Source organism: Pollachius pollachius, assembly GCF_949987615.1.
Source record: "Pollachius pollachius genome assembly, chromosome: 12".
Classification (NCBI taxonomy): Eukaryota; Metazoa; Chordata; class Actinopteri; order Gadiformes; family Gadidae; genus Pollachius; species Pollachius pollachius.
Genome location: NC_136945.1, coordinates 19,603,591 through 19,628,680, shown reverse-complemented (window position 1 = coordinate 19,628,680; position 25,090 = coordinate 19,603,591). Strand labels below are relative to the sequence as shown.

At 44.7% G+C, this 25,090-nt stretch overlaps 2 protein-coding genes across 2 annotated transcripts; both read right to left on the bottom strand.

Annotated features, from left to right (window-relative positions):
• Nucleotides 1–1,294: 1,294 nt before the first annotated feature.
• Nucleotides 1,295–10,100, bottom strand: LOC307083474 (protein SSUH2 homolog). The gene is made up of 12 exons (XM_079747377.1): nt 9,960–10,100; nt 8,335–8,397; nt 7,744–7,819; nt 6,833–6,962; nt 5,962–6,022; nt 5,586–5,707; nt 5,318–5,380; nt 5,101–5,177; nt 4,430–4,522; nt 3,525–3,630; nt 2,604–2,711; nt 1,295–2,112 (listed from the first exon to the last, which is right to left on the bottom strand). Exons 1-12 carry the CDS (start codon nt 9,985–9,987, stop codon nt 1,975–1,977), a joined length of 1,065 nt encoding a protein of 354 aa, XP_079603503.1. The 5' UTR covers nt 9,988–10,100; the 3' UTR covers nt 1,295–1,974.
• A 9,264-nt stretch (nt 10,101–19,364) lies between these two features.
• LOC307083745 (GTP-binding protein REM 1-like) lies at nt 19,365–22,898 on the bottom strand (the record flags this gene model as incomplete). Its single annotated transcript, XM_079747696.1, has 4 exons — nt 19,365–19,672; nt 20,528–20,717; nt 20,951–21,033; nt 22,577–22,898. The coding sequence occupies 4 exons, from the start codon at nt 22,896–22,898 to the stop codon at nt 19,365–19,367; spliced, it is 903 nt and encodes a 300-aa protein (XP_079603822.1).
• Between the last annotated feature and the right edge of the window lie 2,192 nt (nt 22,899–25,090).

Here is a 25,090-nt window from a genome sequence, read left to right as displayed (position 1 = left end):
AAGTATGACCAAGTGTTTCTTTCTGTTCAATAGATAGAACTTTATCAATAATTTAAGAAATTTGTTAATGTTTGTCCCTATAAAACAATAATGGTAAAAAAATAAATACAAACATGACTGCTACTAAGTAAGTCAAGCCGTCCAATCTGAAGGCTCGACTTAACCACTCTCCCTCATCACTTCCACCAATGCAAAGCAAACAGAACTGAGTAGGGGAGGGCGTAGCCTAACTAGTTTATGAACGACCCAGAGAAACGCAACCCAAATTCAATTTATGAGGCTTTAATAAAGTCCCGGACGATTTTGACATTACGCCACACATTTTTTTAAAAGTGTCTCAAAAAGAGGGCATGTCCGGGAAAAAGAGGACGTCTGGTTACCCTACATACGGGAAACCTATTTGATTCCTACCTGTTTCACTGTTAAATAGCGGCTCAAATTGGTGGGCGATATCCTGGTAATTTCTCTGCGTGAGAAATACGAAGTGTGAGCGTGTGCATGGGTTGAATTGCGTGTGTCTCACGCCGAATGCGTGAGACTTCAGAGCCCTGTGAAAGGTTCTGAAAGACGGCATACCCATGTAGCTAATTATTAAGAAATAGAATGTATACAAAATCTGTGGCATGTTTTATGAAGAAAACGTTTTCAAAAAGCGTCGGACATATGACCCACTATGTTCTGCTCCATGTATCCAATGTTGACAACGTGACATGACATGGCTAAGCTACCAACATAAACAAGAGGAGCTAGGAAAGGAAATTAACTGCGTGTTTAAGTTCAGAAGGGGAAAACGTGTGGCTACACACAGCACTAAAAAGGTCGTCAAGATTGTAAAAAAAATATATATATATATTTGTTGCACAGCTAAACGCTGTAACCAGGGGCGATTCTAGGTTCTGACTCTTGGGGGGGCTCAGCCCCAGGAAGCCACAGGGGTATATGAAGTATATAAAGGGGGGGGGGGGGGGGGGGTTGAATATCATATATGTGATTTCCTGCTTTCTGCTGCATTTTAAGGTGACCTGACCCTAAATTTATTCTGGTGGGGGGTAAATCTATCTATTTATCTATCAATCCAACACATTGTTTACTTTGAACAGTCTGCTGGTTTATTGTCAGAAAAGCAGACATTTTGTAACAGTTTAACCTCAGTTAAACTCATAATACCAATGAGTATTCCATCCCAGAGGAAAGTATTAAACACATTTTGGCTAGTCTCTAGCCCTTAAAGAAGAAATAAATTGTTTACAACCTTTTTATCTGAGTTATAGACAACACTTTTGTAAATGCAGTATTATGTAGTATTATATTATCCGTGATTTTTATTTTGTCCTGTCCAACCTTTATTTTCTTAGTTACTATGCTGTTGTATGTCTAAGCCAATAGCTGTCAGTGTCAGCTAAATAATGCAGTTCTGAACCACGAAAGTGATGAAAGGAAAAAAGACGGATGTGAACTGTAATAACAAATTTGAGGTACATTACATTTCCTTTGTGTAAGTTTCACTCAAAAATGACCATATTTCCCCCCTTTTTTTATTTACACAGTTACTGAAACACATTGGTACAAGATGTACTAGATTAATAATATGAGAAACAGACCACTATTTCAGGAGCACTAAATGATGTCGCCTCACTTTCATGGACCCATACAATTTTATAAATTGTATGTACTGTACAAATGTATTTATTAAGCACATTTAATAAGAAGGTAATTGGTTGGGGGGAGATCTTATGTTTTTTTTATGTTTTTGTCATGCCTGTCTACGCTTCAAACTCGTGCATATTGCAGAAAATATGCAACAGCGCCCCCTGAGGTCACACTTTTCGGTGGGTCGCAGAATTCGGTGTAACACCGGGGCAGGAAGGACTGGAGGACAAACAGACGTCGGACCATGAAGTGTAAGGGCGCAAATAATGGGGACCAATAATGAATGAATGAAACAGCCATGGGTGTGCTGGGCATGCTGTGTGTTCAGAGAACCACACAGCAGCAGGTATTTGGGTAGTCTGCGGTGACGCGCTGTTCGTTACCGGCGACATAGTAACAGTAGGCGTCGCCTTTCCACTTGTAGCCCACCTTAGCAACCGGAATCAACTCCACTGTCTGTCGCTATGGAAACAGAGACAGAGAGAGAGTCAGTGACAACCGTTAGAAAGGGCTAATGGGCTACAGGGGTATAGACTGGTTATAGACTGGGGTATAGACTGGGGTATAGACTGGGTATAGACTGGGTATAGAGTGGGGTATACACTGGGGTATACACTGGGGTATACACTGGGGTATACACTGGGGTATACACTGGGGTATACACTGGGTATAGACTGGGTATAGACTTGGGTGTAGACTGGGTAGACTGGGTAGACTGGGTAGACTGGGTATAGACTTGGGTATAGACTGGGGAATAGACTGGGTAGACTGGGTATAGACTTGGGTATAGACTGGGGAATAGACTGGGGAATAGACTGGGTAGACTGCGTACAGAGTGTTAGATAAAGTAATTTATTGTCCTCAGAGTAAATTTCTTTGACAGACAACGGATCAAAGATTCAGACACAGCGTGCAGGACGTATTAATCGAGAGAGGGTGCATATCTGGGGTACCTGCTGCAGTATCCTGGAGGTCTGGAGGTACTTGGCCTGGTGTTCCTGGACCATACGCTCTGATGCCTGGGAGATGGCCGGGTCTGGGAAGCCCAGCAGAGGGTACACCTGGGGAGGGGAAGGAGCGGACACTCAACGCACTGGCTGATATGGACTGGGGGGTCTTGGCTTGTGCATTGATGTAGAGCGGGTTGGCTGGTAACCGGAAGGTTGCTAGTTCGATCCCCGGCTCATCCAACTGAGTGGCGAGGTGTCCCTGAGCAAGGCACCTCACCCTGACTGCTCCTGACGAGCTGGCTGTCGCCTTGCATGGCTGATACCTCCGTCAGTGTGTGAATGTGTGCGTGTGTGCAAGTGTGCGTGAATGGATGATTGTTGGGCCATATTGTAAAGCATTGAAAAGCGCTGTAAAAATGCAGATCATTTGCCATTTAAGTGGTCCGACCTCTTTAAATCAACCATTTTGTCTTTGTTGACTTCATTACTACTGGAGGTAGCTTCTTATGTCACGTTTGCGTCAGGTGAGAGACACTTGGTTTGCATACACACTCAGCTGAAAGGCCCTCCGAACTGGGATTTCCATGTGGGGATTTGGGGTGCTTTGCGTCCGCACGCTCTGACGTAGCCTACTGAACTCTGCTCGAACACACGGCACTGACTCAGGGAGCTGCACCGATCAGTGCCGATGATTGTTAAATGTAGTTTGATAATATCCGAATTAGATTAAATTATTTTAGGGGGATCAGGTTAGGGGTTAGGGTAAGGGGTTATGGCTAGGGGTTAGGGTTAGTTACGGGCTTAGTGGTTGGAACAAAGCCTAACCCCTAACTAGGGGTTAGGGTTAGTGGTTAGAGGGTTAGGGTTAGGAGTTAGGGTTTGTTACAGGCTTAGCACTCAGAAGATGTAGTGGAGGCTACAGACCAGGTTCTGGGCGCCCTTGAAGAGCTCCTTCCCGGTGACGGAGCTCAGCTCCTCAACCTTCAGACCGCTGCCCTGCTGGGCCAGGAAGTCCTCCAGGTGGTTGGTCCTGAAACACACCGCTGCTTAGGAGACATGGCCGCTCTAGGACACATGGCTGTTTAGGACACATGGCTGCTGTAGGAGACATGGCTGCTTTAGGAGACATGACTGCTTTAGGAGACATGGCCGTACTAGGAGACATGGCTGCTCTAGGAGACATGGCCGCTCTAGGACACATGGCTGCTTAGGACACATGGCTGCTTAGGACACATGGCTGCTTTAGGAGACATGGCTTCTCTAGGAGACATGGCTTCTCTAGGAGACATGGCCGCTATAGGAGACATGGCGGGTCTAGGACACATGGCTGCTTTAGGAGACATGGCTTCTCTAGGAGACATGGCTGCTTTAGGAGACATGGCCGCTATAGGAGACATGGCTGCTTTAGGAGACATGGCCGCTATAGGAGACATGGCTGCTTTAGGAGACATGGCTTCTCTAGGAGACATGGCTGCTTTAGGAGACATGGCTGCTTTAGGAGACATGGCCGCTATAGGAGACATGGCGGGTCTAGGACACATGGCGGTTTCAGGAGACATATCTGCTCTAGGAGACATGGCTGCTTTAGGAGACATGGCCGCTATAGGAGACATGGCTGCTTTAGGAGACATGGCCGCTATAGGAGACATGGCGGGTCTAGGACACATGGCTGTTTTAGGAGACATATCTGCTTTAGGAGAGACATCACTGCTGGTAAGTTGTACGTTCTGTGTACCAGAAGCTGGTAGTATCCTGTACTACAGTTAGTGTCATAGTATTACTAGTTGTAGTACTAGTGTAGTAGTTAGTGTAGTAGTAGTAGTACTCACCACTCTACTTTGAGTTGGATGAAGGTCATCAGTTGGCGCCTCCCTTCACATGTCTCACAGGCCTCTGTGCCCTGACCGTTACAGGAAGAGCAGCTACACACACACACACACACACACACACACACACACACATACACACACACACACACACACATTAGTTTGACCACACACACACATCTGATTTACCACACAAACGCACACATCCAAACACATTATATTTACTACACAAACACATTCGATTTACCACACACACACATTATATTAACCACACACACACAGATTAGATTTACTATACACAAACACATTACATTTACTACACACACACACACACACAAATTCCATTTACTACACACACACACACACATTATATTTACCACACACACATTGATTTGCAACACACACACACATACAATATATTTACCACACACACAATATATTTACCCCAAATACACACACACAATATATATTGACCCCCCACACACACACACACAATATATTTACGACACATACACACACAATATATTTACCCCACAAACAATATATTAACCCTACACACGCATGCGCACACACACACACACACACACACACACACACACACACACACACACACACACACACACACACACACACACACACACACACACACACACACGTGTATTTAAAGCCAGTACCTCTCTCTGCCAGCGTTGCATCGGCCACAGTCGCTGGTCTCGGTCTTCCCTGTACCATGACACACCCAGCACTCTTTCTTCACGCACGCATGCACGCACACACACACACACACACACCGGACACAGACACACACAAACGTCATCATCATGTGACAGCCGACCACATATTGCAGATGATTCATTGATAAGTGACGATAATGATAATTGATTGTCTCACCGATCCTACACCGTAACACACGTCACACGGAGTCGTCCCACTGGCCTTACAGGTGTGGCAGTCCTACAAACACACACACACACACACACACACACACACACACACACATTAGTATGCATATTTTATACATTTAATAATGTATAATACATATGAATATGTGTATATATAATGATGTAAATGATAATGTGTGTATAGATTTATGTATACACAAACACACATTCCATCTTCCATAAACAAACACAGAAGCATCTGATAGAGGACCAATCACCTTGATGGTGGAGGTGAAGGGCACAGGGAGCTCTTGAGTGTGATTGGTGAACATCTCTGGGGGCGTGGCCTGGACCTGCCAGGGTTGGGGGGCGGGCTGAGTGTAGAAGTCAGCCGCTTCTCCTATATATACACATTATATATATATATATATACACATAATATATATATACACAGACACATCATTATAACATATATACTGTTTATATACACATCATTATTAATTTATATACACATATTATTACAGTATATAAAATAAATTGCATACACACACAGAGACATATATATACGGTATATATGTGTGTGTGTGTGTGTGTGTGTGTGTGTGTGTGTGTGTGTGTGTGTGTGTGTGTGTGTGTGTGTGTGTGTGTGTGCACCTTTGTGTGGTTTATGGGCCCAATCAGTCGACCTAGATTCCGTGAACGTCTCCAACCGGTACTACAGGACACGGACACACGGACACACACACACAAACACTATAAGACTATAAAAGTGCCAGTGAACGCAAAATGGTGTTTTCTGGTGATAAACCTGGTCAGTACGTCCTTCATGTTGGTCAACATATTAATCAAAGTAATCACCCTTAAGTCACTTTACTAAGTGATGTCACTGTTGCTAAGTGATAATGTGGTTTAGAGGAAATGGGACTAAACCCCTGTGTGTGGACGTTGTTCTCTGAGGCTACTGTAGGTCGTAGCCATGGGGATAACATTCCCTCCTGTCTAGAACTCTCTTCAGAAAACACTCTGTACATCTTACAGAGGCTAGGAACTAATCACCGCAACAATGATCCTCAGCTCTAAACGAATGAATAGTTAATAACTGTGTCTAGATGATTACAATTCATCCTAGTTATTTAGAGTTATAATAGTTAATCCCAGTAAATCCTGGTTAATGATAGTAATTTAATATTGATTTAGTTGATATAGTTCTACCAGTTAATCCCAGGTAAAGATAGTAAATAGAAGTTATTCGGTTGAAATAGTTGTACTAGTTAACCCCAGGTAATCTGGTTAGGGAGAGTGTTTACCCGGTAGGTGTTGTACTAGTTAACCCTAGGTAATCTGGTTAGTTAGAGTGTTTGCGCGGTAGGTGTTGTACTAGTTAACCCCAGGTAATCTGGTTAGTTAAAGTGTTTACGCGGTAGGTGTTGTACCAGTTAACCCCAGGTAATCTGGTTAGTTAGTGTTTACGCGGTAGGTGTTGTACTAGTTATCCCCAGGTAATCTGGTTAGTTAGAGTGTTTACGCGGTAGGTGTTGTGAGGCTCCAAGGAGGTGATGACCCCGTCCTCCGCCGGCGAGCTGCTGTAGCAGCAGTTAGATGAAGCGTAGTCCTTAAACGCCTTCCTGGCCCCCTCCTCAGTGATACAGGGGATACTGCAGACACACACACACACACACACGCAGGCACACATATACACACACACACACACACGCAGGCACACACACACACGCAGGCACACACATACACACACACACACACACGCAGGCACACACACACACGCAGGCACACACATACACACACACACACACACAACCACAACCACACACACAGACACACACAGACGTGCACAAAAACACACACAATCACAACCACACACACAGACACACACAAGCGCAGACGTTCACACACACACACACACACACACACACACACAACCACAACAACACACACACACACGCACGCATGAGCACGCATTCACATGCACACACAGGCATGCAGGCACACACACGCACAGACGTGCACACACATGCACACACACACACACACACGCACGCAGGCGCATGCATGCAAACACGCACACACGCACAAATGCACGCATACACACACGCACCCACAACCAAGCGTACAAAAACACACTTAAGTAACTTAAGTAGCAGTCACTGGTTGTTCTATAAATGAGAGCATTATCATGTTGAGTATTATGGTGTTGTGGCGTTGTGTGTTGTGGTTTTGAGTTTTGAGGGTTGCGTGTTGTGTTTTGTGTGTTGTAGTGCTGAGTTTTGAGGGGTTGAGTGTTTTTAGTCGCATGGGTCGAGTGCGATAGGATTTAGTGTCGACCTTTGCTGTGCTGTGGTGTCGTGTGGTGGGGTTTTGAGAGTTGATGTGTTGAGTTTTAGGGGTGAGTGTTGATGGGGGGTGAGCTCTGAGTCTGACCTCCAGTTCTGCTGGTTGGGGGGCGGGGCCACGGGGGCCAGCGGCTGGAGAGGCACCGGGGGGGGGAGGAAGCCACCTGCAAGACACCATCAGCATCATCAGCACCATGGGAACCAGGGAGGTCCAACTCAGGTACTAGAGAGTAGGGTTCGGCTAGGATAGAGGAGGCACGAAAGAGGAGATAGGATAGAGGAGGTATGATAGGTCAAAGGAACTAGGATAGAGGAAGGGTGGAGTTAAGACAGAAGAAGTAGCTAAAGGTCTAGGACAGAGGAGGTAAGGGGAGAGGACCTAGGACAGAGGAGGTAAGGGGAGAGGATCTAGGAGAGAGGGGTTAAGGGCGGAGGCTCTAGGATAGAGGAGGTAAGGGGAGAGGCTCTAGGATAGCGGAGGTTTGGTAAAGGAGATAGGACAGAGGAGGTATGATAGGACAAAGAAACTAGGATAGAGGAAGTTGGGAGTTACAACAGAGGAAGTAGCTAAAGGGAGAGGCAGTAGGATAGAGGAGGCAAGGGGAGAGACTCTAGGATAGAGGAGGTAAGGGATGAGGCTCTAGGACAGAGGAGGTAGGGTAGGATTAAGGAAGCTTGCCTCCAGCCATGTTCTCGTAGCCCGGCACGTTGCCAGACATGCCGGGGGGCGCAGCGCAGACAGCTGCAACTCAAAGATAGAACAGAGAATCAACACCTCCGGCAAATGCCTGAATCAAGTAAAAACACGCAGAGAACCCACAAATGCCAAGTCCTGTGCAACAAACAGTATACAGCCTGATATCTGTATGTATGTTAGGCTTTATCGTTTTAATATTTATTAATTATTTGACGGTTAATTACCCGTGTTTCATAAAGACATAACAGCAAGCGATTTTTAAAGTGTGTTTTAAAAATATATATATATTACCATTACTGACTCTTAACGGTATAATACTGAATGAATCCTAATGATACACACATAAATACATATACGTAAATATATACACACATATATGTATAGATATATACACACACATATACACACACACATAAATACATATACGTAAATATATACACACATATATGTATAGATATATACACACACATATACACACACACATAAATACATATACGTAAATATATACACACATATATGTATAGATATATACACACATATACACACACACATAAATACATATACGTAAATATATACACACATATATGTATAGATATATACACACACATATACACACACACATACATATATATACGTAAATATATACACACATATATGTATATATATACATACACACATATATATATATACATACACACATATATATATATACACACACATATATATATACACACATATATATATATATATACACACATATATATATATACACACACATATATATATATATATATACACACATATATACACACACATATATATATATATATATACACATATACACATATATATATATATATACACATATATATATATATATATATATATACACACACATATATATATATATACACATATATATTTATACACACACATATATATATACACATATACACATATATATATATATATATATATCAAGTGGTAAAGGGCGGCGCCTAGTGGCGGGCGGTACTACATCCACCTCCACCGCTTTTCGTTATTTTGTCACCAGTCGACCGCAGTCCAAAAAACCTTTGCATCAGTTCCTCCCCAGGAACCAACAACCCCAAACCCATGAGGTAGTAATTATGTAGGACTTCCTCTGCACTCTAGTGTGGTGTGCTGACCATAGAAGTGTTCTAACCAAATCACCTCCATATATAGAAGTTTCCATAGGAGTTTCATGCCTTCAAAAATAACTCCCTATCATGTTAAGACATGGCCCACCTGAAGTGCCCCTGGCTCTTTCTCATTCCTCCGTCCACCTCCCCCACCAAGCTGCTGGTCCTGGCCAGCAGACTGAGGTTTATTCAGTTTAAGCTCATTCCGGGGTTCTCAAATTCAGAATCAACAGTCAACTAAGTCCAATCGGTCCTGCAGCAGAGAACCACACCTCGGGTTTTGCAACTCAATTTAATCTGAACCAGAGCCAGGAACGTCTCCTTAACCGCACCTCTTCTCTTCAAGGGTCTCGGATGTAATTCGACTAAAGGGTTTTTACTCACGAGTGGTAACCGGTTGTGGCATCGCTTCTGCACAAGATGAATTGTCTCATATAGGCCTACCTGATACGATGCCGGGGTTCATCATCATCTTCTGGCCGGATTAGTGCCTCGGTCGTAAATAAAATCTGTAGATCAGTGTCTGCAGTGTAGAAAACACAATTACCACAGACTCCGCCTGGACTATGGGACTTTTAAGTGGGCTCGGAGCCCTCCCTCCACCTCACCCACATCCGACCACAACGCCTCTCGCGACGGCCAATCCCCGCCTCCCTAAACCCTTGCGATAATGTGGAGAAACCCGTTTGATGTAAAATTTGGTGACTAGTTTGTGAGGATGTTTAGAAATCCGCTTATGATAAAGTTTAGTCACTAGTTTGTGATACAGTTTAGATACACGCTTGTGATGAAGTTTAGTGACTAGTTTGTGATGATGTTTAGAAACCCTCTTGTGATAAAGTTTAGAAACCCGCTTTTGATAAAGATTGGAAACACTTGTGATAACGTTTAGAATCACACTTGTGATTAGGTCAAGAAACACACTTGTGATAAAGTTTAGAAATACACTTGTGATTAAGTCAAGAAACACACTTGTGATTAATTCAAGAAACTCACTTGTGATAATGTCTAGAAACACACTTGTGATAAAGTTGATTAGAACACTTGTGACAACGTTTAGAAACACACCTTTGAGGTGTTAGGGAGACATTCCTGGCTCTGGTTCAGATTAAATTGAGTTGCAAAACCCGAGGTGTGGTTCTCTGCTGCAGGACCAATTGGACTTAGTTGACTGTTGAATCTGCCGCGGAATGAAACAGGGAAACAGGAAAAAAAACTAACAAAAAAAAGTGTTCGTCTACTGTTGTCATACGGTAAGGTTTTTGGAGGCGAATCTCTAGCCCCGGGAAAGAAGCGACACACCGGTGAACTCCAGCCACAACGGGAACAATTTAAGTTTGAGTAAATAATACCGTTTGCAGCCGCTTGCAAATCTCAACAGCCACAGAATGGATTAAGTTTAACAGAATGGTTTAGGAATCATTCAATGGTTTACTTTTACAGATTTCGTTAGTTTTTATAATGGAGTTCAGAAGACAAGTCCCAGGCAATCCACCTGGCATTTCACAATTAGCGCTGCAGCAGATGTCACGCAGCAGATGTCACGCAGCAGAAATGATCATTGCAAACTGTATTGATGGACATAAACTGTGTTCTTTTGCCCTAATACTAATACAAATAATATAAAAAATGTCAGTTTAGGATTTGGGAACGCATATTTGAATGACACATTAGGCAAAAAAACCCAAAACGAATTAAACCTTAATATACACACATGCACACTCGCACATGGGCCGGTGGTCGACCAAATGAGAGAGGCATCTGCGACGCGCATCTTGGGATAAGTGTTTGATTCTGGAGTCACTGTTCCGGTCCTCTGAGTCTTCACCTCGCTCTGAGCGGGTTTGGCCAGGTCCTTATCTACTTACATGGAAGCCCCCCTCCTCCTGTCCTCATGGCCTCCGATGTCTCCGCTCAGCCAACATTTTTTTGAGAAAACATCCGATCATCTTGTGGTCGCAGCCTCGGCGTGGTGGTGTGTGGGGGCTCCCTGGGGACAGCGCTGTGCTGGAACAGGCTGGGTCCGGGGATGGGAGAGGGCTGGAGCTGTTTGCGTTCCTGACCATAGCCTGCAGTAGATTACAGTGCGGCTCTCCCTGCTCTTACAGAGGACGTGTGGTTGGAAGTTGGTCAGCGTTTGGCGGTTGGGGACGAGGCGATTTCAGGGAAGTAAGGGAGAGGAGTCTGTTTGTCTGTCTGTCTGCCTACCTGTCTGTCTATCGATCTCTGTCCATCAGTCTGTCTACCTTTCTGCCTGTCTGTCTGTCCGTCTGTCTACCGCCTGTCTGAACATCTCCCTCTGTCTGTCAGTCCATTCATCTAGTGTCTGGATGTGTCCTCTCTATGCTAAAGCGAGGTACCTCAATCACACACACAATTACACAATCACACACACGCGCACACACACACACACACATACACACACACTCAACATCACAAACACCATCACAAACACCATCACACACACACACACACACACACACACCACCACACACATAATCACACACACACACACACACACACACAGAGACAGAGACAGACGTGTGTGTGACGGACCTCCAGCCGAGGTTTCCAGTCCAGTTTTTATTGTGCCAACAGGGAGTGTGTAGGGGCTGCACATTGTACACATGTCAAATCAAAACGTGTATGACTCGTTCAATACTTAATAAATACTTCATGAATACTTATACAAAGAACAGAAAGATGATGACGAGTACAACTCGCAGGAGGGTAAATAGTGGAGCACATTAATGAAAAATCGTTCACTTTGTGGTACAAGCGCCAAATTTGCTACACAAGTGCTTTTGGACCTACTATCTCATAAAAGTACGTTGCCCACTTGAACAAACAAAGTGGCCACCATTTTTCAAGATGGCCGCCATTCAAAGTGGTTTGAAACAGCGTTTGAACTATATTTTGATTGAATAGTCCTATTCTGATGGTTTATACATTGAAATATGTGTTTTTGCACATGAGAAATACAACTCTGCATTTAGAAAATCAAAATTATTGAATATTATGATGATACAATGCGAATTAAATGAAAAAAACACTCACAAACAAAGACATTAGTTTCACTTAAAGCTTTTGGACCTGTAAGCTACTTGTAGGGGAGGCCACGTAGAGGCTGTCTTTGTCTCCCCCATTTTTTTTTTTTTTTTTTGTATAGGCTATTTTTTTTTTTTTTTTTTTTTTTAATTTTTAGATAACGGTATAAAAACACAGAAAAGGTGTCAAAGCATAGGCTGCATGTTTTACGATCCAGAACTTGAATCAACATAACTTAAAAAATAATAATACAAATATCCAACTCAAACATTCAACTTAAACTTGGTTGTTCTATTTTCTTAGCCCTCACATGCACAGGCACACAACTGTGTGCACTTCAGGCCGAAGCGATAGCATTTGCATCGTCCTTGGCATTCAGTCTTGCAGCCACATTTTGTCAACTGCTCACAAGTCTGAGCAATGGGTGGAAGGGTTGTCCAGAGAACTTGCCAGATCTGACCATCTTTTTGCCAGCCCCAGTTGGCAGGACTTTCAGTTTGCATTTTGCACACTGTTGCTTGGCCCCATATGCAGGCAGCTTGGAAAGCAGACCGTTTCACATGCTGAACGAGGGATGCGCTTGTTGGTGGAATGGCATCATAAGACCTTTGCTTCCGAGCAGACAAGTCCAGTCTTGCCTCATCAACCTTGCATGTAGTACTTTGCTTGTCATACATGGTGATGACAAACTTCTCAAGGATGTTGAGGTCTGCATCTTCTATGATAGGTGGGTATTGGCTGAGCTTTTTGAAGACAGGACTAACTTCAGGGCAAACCTCCCATGCTTGCCATGCACTTTTCTTGCTTTTACCACGGAAAGCTGACACAACATCGCAGCCAGTGAAGGCATGGAAGAACAGCATGCCACTGGATTTCTCTGGGCCAAGATTCACCACCATATCATGAATTGGCAACCACCTAATGGACTGACCCAGGCCAAATTCTATCCAGATCTTTTCCAAGCCTGCATCCTGAAGAGTCGCAAAAACATTGACTGCAACCACAAGAATATCTGTGTCGCATGCCTTAATCAACACAGACTTTATCTGTTGCTTGGCTGCATGAAGAGCATGTGTGAAGATTCTGGAGTCAGCTTCTTCGTGGTTGCAAGGACTTAAACCTTCAAGGCTGATGGGTTTGTTTGAAAGAGCCTGCTCTCCTTTGGTCACAACTACGACATTGTCAGGACACAAGGTCACTATCTTCTCTGCTAGGAACCCAAAGAGTTCAGTCTTGTTTTCATTGTCTCGCAAGAAGCTTTTCCAGTTGGGCGGTAGTTTGGTTTTGTCGGTCACTCTACGTCGACCTCCCTTACCTCTGTTTGACCTTGTTTCAGCCTTCAGGCTTGAACTCCAGTAGACATCAAAAATTATGTCTGTTCGCTCATACTTTGATGAGTATGCCTGGATCTTTGGAACTACATCTTGGACAGCATATTCCTCAAAGGTCTTTGATGTCTTTGGAGACAATGAATACACAAGAGAGGAACCATCAATGATAATAGCACCACATTCTGGTTGTTTGTCAGGAGGAGAAATGGTAGCTTCCAAAATGTTTGCAAGCTGAGACTTCTGGCCATAGTAGGGTTTCCCTGTGTCGCTCAGTGCTGCAGGGAAAGACTGATTCTCATGCTTAAAGAACTCAAGCAGGTCACACTCTCGTGATTGGCAGGATATAAAGAGCTGTGAGAACAGGCGACAGTCATCTTTGAGTACCTGCTTCTTCATGTCACTGCAAGCTGAAGCTGCTTCTTGGCGAAAGAAGTCAACTTTGTTCTTTTTAATCGGCCTATAGAAGGAAGTCTCATCACCCAGACCATTGAAAAAATCTCTGAAGGCAACTTGACCTTTCTCAAAGTGAGTTCTTACAAGCTCAGCAGCACTGGGATGTGCAATGTTTTTTGTGTCCAATGTGAGCAGATCTTTGGACTCTTCCTGAAAAGGATTACCCAGATCCTTCATCACAGCAAACAACCTCTGGACCTTGTCAGTGAAGGACTTCTGAGACTGACGAGTCTGCTCATGATGCCTGATATCTTCAGTTGCTTCATTGACCTCAGATGCCAACTCATACTGGTTGACTAACTGGCTAACTTCTGGTCCAGACACCATCCACCGCCTCAGTACAGATGGATCCTCAGTAACTCCAATGGCACCACCATCACCTTTAACAACTGCATTAGCCTGCTCGTGAGCTTGGTCAATGGCTATGCCTGAGAACTCCCTGTGAGTCTTGTGGACCACAAACTTTCCCAGCTGAAATTCATTGAAAATCTGAGGGTGAGTTTGCTCCAAAGAAACCATGTCTCTGAGGTGAATGGGGAGCCATCGAGCATAGTTCACATTGTTGTTTGCAAAGAAGAAGGGGATTAGAGCAGACAGTGCTTGACAATACAAGTTGAAGTTAGCCTCTCTGAAAGACCTGACCAGCGAGAAAATCACCTATTCCATTGACAACACAAGCTCCCAGAATTGAAACTGAGGACTCTCCTTCCTGCACTTCTCACACCAGTCATTGAAATTCAGCGCTCCATCATTCTGTTCTGCACAATGGTACTCATATGCTTCCTTTCGGAGCATTTACAGACAGCATGCTGTAACTTGGTGCATGTGGCGTGTTCTTGTGACACTTCAGGCAGAAAGAAAGGAGTCAGCTGTTCCTGAAGAGGCCACCCCAGCCTCCACAAGAGCACCTGTCCACCCACTACTCTGAAGCAGGGTCCCAAGTGATCTGAATGCAGCCATCTCTATGTGGAGACCGCCAAACATTACAACAAATTTGTCCTCACCATACAGGTCAGGCCAGTGCCACTGGACTTGTTTGGCAATAGAATAAATAGGCTGGTCTGCAGTTATCACAGGGACCTGACCAGGGTTGAGGTGTGCAATAGCATCCCTGACTTTGTTCATGGTATGCCTCACTGTGGCAATAGAATGGGCCTCATCGCGAAGAAGGGGGAAGAGTGAGGTAATGCTCACATCAAATGCAAGACCTCGCTTCTTCTCTGCATGGTGAGCTGACCAAGTGATGTTAACCTCATCATCTACATCTTGTGTTAGGCTAACCTTCTGCAGCCATTCATATTCATTTGTCAGGAGGAGAGTTGGCAGAGATGCAGATGTGACATTGCCCTTTGGAGGAGATGGCTTCTTTTTTGTGAAGAAAGCAGGGTGGACATTTGTATAGGAATCAGGAAGTTCCGGGACTTTCTTTACACTGCTGTTCTTAATAAGAATTGGTTCTCGAACTTCGCCTTGATTTTCTGATGATGTATGTTGGAAGATGGAGATGCTGGTTCCATGAAATGATGAAGTCGCAGTTGTAGATGAAGGATTGTGATCGATGTTATCCATTGCACTTGTGCAGAAGAGGCCTTTTCTTAGTTTGGGGGGACAAACCAGACCTTCTTCAATGTATCTGTTTACAACTGCATCTCCCAACTGAGCTGATATGTCAAGTACTCGATTATATGGAATACTAAGACCATGGTCATGCAGCATTTCCACAAGGTGTCTCTTTCTGGTCTTAGCATAAATAGACATCCCTATATAGACCGGAAATGGGGTTTCCCTGTCTCTGGAATGCCTTTTTGTGGCAGCACCTTCTTTGCACTTGGCAAAGCAGTTGTATTGAAGGAGCTGAGCCATTGCCAGATCATTTGTAGTCGCTCCAAATTTCAGCTGAGATTTTATATCTGCCCCATGTTCAATCATACAGACAAACTGAAGTAGAGCTGGAGGAAAGGAATCGTGCACTGAACTCTCATAGAGATTGCCCTCAAACTTAGACTTGTGATTCACCATGTGCCTGCACAATATCTGGGCAGCTTTGGCGAGAATAATGGCATCAGCATCGGATGACGCTTCTGACAAGACTGGACCAACATCTTTTTCAAATGCCAGAAGTATATCTCGCCCTTTCTTGTAGGCTACAAGTCCAGGTATCTCTGCCAAAAGCCTTTCTTTCAGTCGGGTCGCATTCACATCAGGTAGGTCTGTCCCAAACTGCTTAAGTCTCTCCCTGTAAAGACTAACCAATTCAGCAAGTCGGAACACAGAAGGCCCATCACTGTTTGTTTTTTTTGCCTCAATGACATAGGTCAGAAGTTCAGAGAACACCAAATGAAAGGTTTCCTTTTCTTGAGACGACTGGATTTTTTCTTGTTTTTCCGCTTTAATGTGTGCCCTCTCTCTGTGATACAGGTCCGTTAAGCAAGACCAGTGGTATTTAAGTTCTAGGGCCACCACATCTCCGCCACTCAATAATGCCAGAAGCTTTCCGTCATTAAGGTTACGAGCACATTCATTGAGCCTCTCATTCAGCTGCATGGTCATGGCTTGTCGCATCTCTGATGTTGGTTCCATCTTTTCGCATAAGAAACACTGCTGTACTTCAGTGCTAGCCCTTCGAATTTTTTGAAGTCCTTCACCAGGATCATTTTGAGTTTCAGCTGCTCTTTTAGTGGCACGCTTGAGTTTGTAGTTGCTAAACATTTTGCGACAATTTTGGTGATACATTGCACCGTTTCGCCTCAATGTATCCTCAATGCCACCTCCATCATCCAATCTGGATGTGTCTAACCTGATGGGCAACAGGTTGATTGCCTGAAATAGAGGTATGTTTTTGGCTATCATGGAATAGCCGTCAGAACTACACTCATAACGGGTAGGGGGAGACTTCAACGCTGCTTTTGTATCTGTCTGACAGAGGCAACACTTGCTCCAGTCAGTTTTAGTAGCACAACTCAATGGATTATCGGCAGACATCTTATACAGTTGAAGGTCGAGGGATTATCCTTTTACCACCCAAACATACAAAATATCATAGCACATTGGAATATGGGATGCAACTAGGTTCAAGTATCTGGTGCCCTACACCTAGCCCGATCATTCATCCAGTGCCATAAATCCCGTGCGATCTGTACACCATCCAGGTAACTAAAGCCCCGTTACCCTTGGCTCGGCTATCCCGCGCTGGCACATCCTGTCAATTCAGGTGCGGCTATCTAACTACAATACTACAACTAACTAAACTTCTAGTTGAGTCTATACAGGGGCTTATTAGATAGCATTTGGGACACTAAAGTATACTACAACTACAGTGAGTACACCACTACAACAGTTAGTAAACTACAACTACAGTTAGTACACTACAAGCTGACACTGAACCCCATGCTGAGTCTCACAGCAGTGATGTCACCAGTGTGCCCTGGTTGTGCTTTGACATCACTCTTATAAAAAATTACTAACCAATAAATGTTGACCACAGAATTTTAATGAATTATCATTTATATTGCTAAATTAGTACTTTTATTTCAGTAAAGAACGCTTGTGTTGCTGTATGTGTGTGTGTGTGCGTGTGTGTGTGTGTGTGTGTGTGTGTGTGTGTGTGTGTGTGTGTGGTGAGTGACAGTCAAAAGTTTGGACACATTTTCACAAATGATTCACACAAAAAACACATCCCTCAGAATTCTGCTGATTTTCACTTAAGATCATTGCAGAAAACTGAAGAAAAAACGCGAAAACGCTACTCTTTAGTCATTTAATAGCCATTCTCTTGAAAATTGGTGGCCATATTGGAATTCAATTGACACCATCGAGTTATTCCAGTCATAATACATTCATTTTGATTCTTGGATCATTAACATTCTTCTGTTAATTCAAGTTCTACCTCGAAAACCTTTTTTTGGCGTTTGACGAGGCGGCCATCTTGAAAACTAGCGGCCCTCTTGGATTTTCAGCTGGGCAACGTACTTTTATTAGAAGGTATGTCCTGGACATCATTTGTACCAAATTTGGTGCTTGTACCATGAAGTGAACGATTCGGCTCAAAAATTGACTTAAGCAGCCCCACTAAAAGACCTTGTGTTTATAGATAGTTCAATTGTGTGTGTGTGTGTGTGTGTGTGTGGATGTGTGTGTGTGTGGATGTGTGTATATGGAGAGTGAGACAGGTTGAGAGGACAGAGAGGTATGTGGAAAGTGAGACAGGCTCAGAAGACAAACAGATATGTGCAGGGTGAGACAGGCTAAAATGACAGACAGGTACGTGGAGAGTGAGACAGGTTTAGAGGACAGACAGGTACGTGGAGGGTGAGACAGGCTCAGAGGACAGACAGGTATGTGGAGAGTGAGACAGGTATGTGGAGGGTGAGACAGGCTCAGAGGACAGACCGATATGTGGATGTTGAGACAGGTATGTGGAGGGTGAGACATGCTCAGAGGACAGACAAATATGTGGAGGTTGAGACAGGCTCAGCAAACAGACAGATCGTGGCGGGTGAGACAGGCTCAGAGGACAGACAGGTCGTGGAGGGTGTGACAGGTATATGGAGGGTGAGACAGGCTCAGAGGACAGACAGGTATGTGGAGGGCGAGACAGGTTCAGAGGAAAGACAGGTCGTGGAGGGGGAGACAGGTATGTGGAGGGTAAGACAGGCTCAAAGGAAAGACAGGTTGTGGAGAGTGAGACAGGCTCAGAGGACAGACAGGTCATTGAGGGTGAGACAGGTATGTGAATAGTGAGACAGGCTCAGAGGACAGACAGGTCGTGGAGGGTGAGACAGGCTCAGAGCAATGGAGGGTGAGACAGGCTCAGAGCCATGGAGTGTGAGACAGGCTCAGAGGACAGACAGGTCGTGGAGGATGAGACAGGCTCAGAGGGCAGACAGGTACGTGGAGGATGAGACAGGCTCAGAGGGCAGACAGGTACGTGGAGGGTGAGACAGGCTCAGAGGACAGACAGGTCGTGGAGGATGAGACAGGCTCGGAGGACAGAAAGGTTGTGGAGGGTGAGACAGGCTCAGAGGACAGACAGGTCGTGGCAGCTCTTGGAGCGGGCCTTCAGAGCGAGGTGCTGGTTGTTGCGGGCGGCCAGGCCCCCCAGGAAGCGGCGAGCCTTCTTCGCCAGGCTGAGGGGGGGGGGCCCCGAGCGGGCCGGGCCCCCGTCGTGGGGCCCCGAGCGGGCCGGGACCCCGTCGCGGGGGGGCTGCCGTCTCCGCAGGCGGATCTGACGCACCACGCCCTGGAACAGCTCGCCCACGTGGTGGTGGAGACACGCCGAGGTCTCGATGAACTTACAGTCGAACATGACCGCGCACGCACGGCCTTCTGGGGAACAAGAGGACACCGTTAGGCCCGCGAGGCACCAGACGCACGCCAGGAGCTACGGCAGCCGCTGTAAAACCACAAAGCGGCATGTAGACTTTGGCTCAGGTCGCTCCGGTGCTACGGGGCCAAGAGAGGCGGGCTGGAGGTCGAACCTGATTCAGGGGAAAGTTGCACTGGAGTGAAAGCAAAGACCAGGGGTGGAGCAGGCAGCATGTGGCCTGCGGCCCGTAGCTTGCCCATCCCTGCTGTAGAAGGTAGGACCGCTCTAGGTCTCTGTAGAACAGGGCTGTGCATACTATGGCCCGCCCCATAGTTTAACCTGTCTCTGATTTTACTTTATTTTTGCTGCATAAATTATGCTTTATGATAGAGTGACATAGACAGGAAGGTAATCAGCAAAACATTTTGGTTTGTTAATCCACAATTCAAGATGTCAGCACGAAAGCCTGCTATCTACTGGCATACAATCTAGTCTAGTCAAGCAAGCCTTTCTCTGAAGGGGTTATGAAGGAATGCATGGTGGAGTTCAGCAAGTCTTTTATGTCCAGAAAACAAAAGCATATTTGATATAGGTTTATCACGCAGAAGAACTGGGTAGAACTCATTGCCAGAGGCTTGGCCAATAGGTGAAGCAAGAAAGCAGAGTCTTTTAACTTTTACTCGTCAGCCCTGGACGAAAGTACCGATATAAAAGGCTATAGATTTTTATCTGGGGGATTATTGAAAACTTTGAAATCAGGCCCGCAGGTCAGTTAGAGAGGTCCTTCCTTCTACAGAGACCTAGAGTTGTCCTATCTTCTACAGAGACCTAGAGAAGGAGGGCCTACCGTCTACAGAGACCTAAAGAGGTCCTACCTTCTATAGAGATGTCTCTGGACCGGACCAGGTCCGACTTGTTTCCCACCAGGATGATGGGGATGTCGTCGGCCTGTCGTAATCTACGGAGCCGGATCCGCAACTCGGAGGCGGACTCAAAACTAGAGCGATCGGTGATGGAGTAGACGATAAGATACGCACTGGCCTTCTTCATCACATCCTCTTCCTCCTGACCAATAACACACTGATGATTAAAGTCAGTCAATATGAAGCTTACCTTACTATAGAACCCTTATCTTACCTTACTATAGAGCCTTACCTTATGTCACTATAGACCCCTTATCTAATCCTATAATAGACCATTTATCTTACCTCACTATAGACCCTTTATCTTATCTCACTATAGACCCCTCATCTTATCTTACTATAGGTTCTAGTCCTTAAGGTTTAAGGTTATATTACCAGTTTGTCTGGTTCCCACGTATCCATGACGACCAGTGTTGTCTCTTCTCCGTCGACTGTCAGCGTTCTTTCATAGTGGTCGACTAGGAAATAATAACAAGTAGAAAAATTAAACATATTGGATGACTTATCATATGTTGCATGTCATTTGAATTCCGGCCACAACTAGCGTTGCGTTAGCCAGCTAGCGATGTTAGCCATCTAGCGATTTGTTACCCAGCTAGTGACGTGGTAGCTCACCTACTGTGGTGGGAACCCCTTAATTGAAACTTTGTTTTGTTATTATGATTGAATTGTGATTTGTTGGAAAGTTTCTTTGAGTCCCTAGAACTGCGCTATACAAATACAATGTACTATTATTATAGCCTTACTAGTTTTGTGTAAGCTAGCGTCTTGTTGGCCTTACTAGTGTGAGCAAAGCTGGTTTTGGGATTGCCTAGTTAGCAGGGGCGGTTCTATAGAGGAGGCAACAGAGGCAATGCCTCCTCTTGATTCAATTAAAAAAAAAAAAAAGATTTAAGTGATGAAGAAATTATTAAAAAATATTTTTCTTTCAAAGATAATCTATGTGCAATGTGTGTTAATTACTGAATGATTACATGAAAATGTTGAAAATGTTGAAAAAAATTGCCTAGTGCCTTTGCAAGGCAGTAGGCTGGCCATGGGGCTGTCTGACGTTACTCTGAGTATGTTACGTCCGGGGCTAGCCACTGAAGGGAGGCAAAGAGGCCAAAACTCACTTTTGCCGCCTTTGAAAATAAAAAATTACCAATCACAATTCAGTCTCACTGTTGCGAGGTAAATCATCCATACCATGTTAAACATAGGCAGGGCGGCCAGCCGCATCTACTCCTTGCAACCAATCACAATCAGCTATTTCTTTTGTTAACGTTCTAAGCAAATGAGCCTTCAGTTGCCGCCTTGTGCGGCAACTGACTGGAAGGCTCATTTGTATTACATTTAAGCAGCACGCACCATGAATGAACTTTACTTTATAAAGTTGAACTTCCTCTGCACATTTGATTAAAAGTTTAGAAGCATTGCACTCTGCTGACACAGTGTTAAGTGTGTTTAGTTATGATCCTCTCTAATGCGCCTCCACACGACGTGTCACGCGAGTATGTTTTCTTAAAAGTTGTGTAGGCCTATGCTTTAGAAAAGACATGCATGTGCGGGTGCACTGCGCTTTCGTGAAGGCGCGTTCCTGTTTGCCTCCCTGGTGAGCTTGGCCAAGAACCGCTACTGCTAGTTAGATTGTGTTAGCCTAGCTATTGTTGAGGTCAGCGAGGTGGAAACTCTGCTGATCCATAATGCCGTCCACTGCCGCAGGCCCAGCCAATCCCAGCAGAGTGTGTGGTTCAATCAATTCATGATGGAGATGAGTTAGCCAAGGTCATGGACAATGTCATGAAAAGACACACAGTACATAGACAGCTCATTAAGGAGCAGGTATGGGTTAGACAGTGAATACAGAGCCTAAACACAAGTATCAAATATGTGTTAATGAGGATTTAATATGTTCTCTCCAAGCGCTTTGCGACGTTGCTACCACAATTACCACGATAACCACAAGGAGACATCACTAGTTACCAGTGGTAACCAATGGTAACAATAATATCTACCCACCCCCGGGCGACTCCTCCCTATTTGAGACTCCGCCGAATATTCTGGCCAGACTGCTCTTCCCGACGCCATGGTCTCCTAGCAACAGCACGCGATACAGGAAGTCTTTGTAACTGTTTCCTTCGTCAGAGAGCCACTGGTCCCAGAGCAGTGTGTCTCCCAGCTGATAGGATGATGAGAGGCCCAGGGGGGCGTGGCCTCGCTGGGAGGCGTGGCCTCGTTGGGGGGCAGGGGCAGGGTGAGGGGCGGGGCTTCGCACTCCAAGGAGGGCGGGGCTGGAGCGGCGATGAAGGGGCTCCTTCTCTCTCGGTTTGTTTAGGGTCATGTTACTATGGTTACTGCTTCAGCACCAGGACATCCTGTATCCATCCATTTATCCATCCAGGTAGATCAGATCTATATCAGAGATGTAGAGATGAGATGTAGGACAGGTTTCAAATTCAAATCTAGATTACAGTAGTTCACACACCTAGATTAGAGATGTAAATTACATCTAGATAAGCAATTATATTATAATATTATAATATTTATAAACTGTTAAGATCTAGTTTTACAAACTGTAAAAATCCATACTTTAACAAACTGTAAAATCTATAGTTTTACAAACTGTAAAGATCTGGTTTCACCAACTGTAAAGAGCTCATTTACAAACTTTAAAGATCTATAGTTGAAAGACCTGTGAATATCTATAGTTTTACAAACTGTAAAGATCTAGTTTACAAACTGTAAAGATCTATAGTTGACCAAACTGTAAAGATTTATAGTTTTACAAACTGTAAAGATGTAGTTTAACAAACTGTAAATATCTAGTTTTACGCACTGTAAAGATCAGGTTAAGAAACTGTAAAGATCTAGTTTCAACAAATTGTAAAGATCCATAGTTTAACAAACGTTAAAGATCTACTTTAACAAACTGTAAAGATCTAGTTTAACAAATTGTTAAGACCTATCATTTAACAAACTGTTAAGATCTAGTTTTACAATCTGTAAAGATCAAGTTTAACAAACTGTAAAGACTGAGAGAGAAAATGTAGAGATTCTAGAGAATTGTAAATACTACCCTATCAAGGAATTTGAATTACTATCGGGTATTAGTATTTAAAATACTTTCCGATACAACAGCGTTCTCCCAACACAAAAAAATGCTGAGATGATGGAATAAAAAAACTCAATAATAACAGAACACCATAATAACAACTAAAGCATCAACATGACAGTTAGAGTTCACTTACCAACATGGTGCCTCTGTGGGGGCTTCTCCAGAGAACAGATAGATAGATGGAGTTCACTCTCCACCACATTCATGCGTCCTCTCCATCCTACAACCTAGTTGCCCACTGAACCCTCTTTACCAAACAACCACCCCCCCCTCTCTCTTCACTCTATTCGTCTCTTTCTCTCCCACTTCTCTTTCTCTCTGTCCTGCTCTCTCTCCCCTTCTCTCTGTCTTTCTCTCTCTTTTTCTCTCTCTCTCTCTCTCCCTCCCGCCCTCTCTCTCTCTCTCCCTCTCTCTCTCCCTCCCTCTCTCTCTCTCTCTCTCTCTCCGTCTCTCTCTTTCTTTCGTTCTCTCTCTCTCTCTCTCTCTCGCTGTCCTGCTCTCTCCCCCCTTCTCTCTGTCTCTCTCTCTTTCCCCCTTCTCTCTCTCTCTATCTCTCTCTCCCCTTTCTCCCCCTCCCCCTTCTCTCTCTCCCTTCCTCCTCTCTCTCTCCCCCTCTCTCTGTAAAGCCACACATGGTTAGCCAGCGTCCAAACAGACGATGGTCTGAAACCAGATCCTCGTAACCTGTCTGAAAAGTTCCACAACGCCGTTAAAAATTCAAGAGCGGAATCACAGGGATATCTCCCTCCCTCCCTCCCTCCCTCTCTATCTCCCCCTCTGTCTCCTCCTCCCTCCCTCCCTCCCTCCCTCTCTCTCTTTCAGCCTCTATCTCTCCCTCCCTCTCTCTCTCCCTCCCTCTCTCTCTCTCACCTCATCTCTCCTCTCCTTAGTTTCCTCTGCTTTGTCGACTTGGAAACCCAACACAGCTACAGGCAGACAGACGGGGTGGGGGCAGACAGACAGACCGCTAGACAGACAGATAGATAGACACGGTGTGATAGAGGCAGCAGCCATTGATTAATTGATCTTCGACAGCTAAGTGTGACATCAAATATGACCCACAACTGTCTGTCTGTTCCTGATGGTCTGTCTGCCTGACTGCCTGTCAGAAAAAATCTGGCTGTTGGACATGCAACAGACAAGTGTTTGTCTTCTTACTGCCTGTAGGTTGTTCACTAGAGACTAGCATGTAGCTCCTCTAACGGCCTCTAGGTGGTTCACTAGAGACTAGCATGTAGCTCCTCTAACGGCCTCTAGGTGGTTCGCTAGAGACTAGCATGTAGCTCCTCTAACGTCCTCTAGGTGGTTCACTAGAGACTAGCATGTAGTTCCTCTAACGGCCTCTAGGCGGTTTACGGTAGAAACTAGCATGTAGTTCCTCGAACAGCCTCTAGGTGGTGCACTAGAGACTAACATGT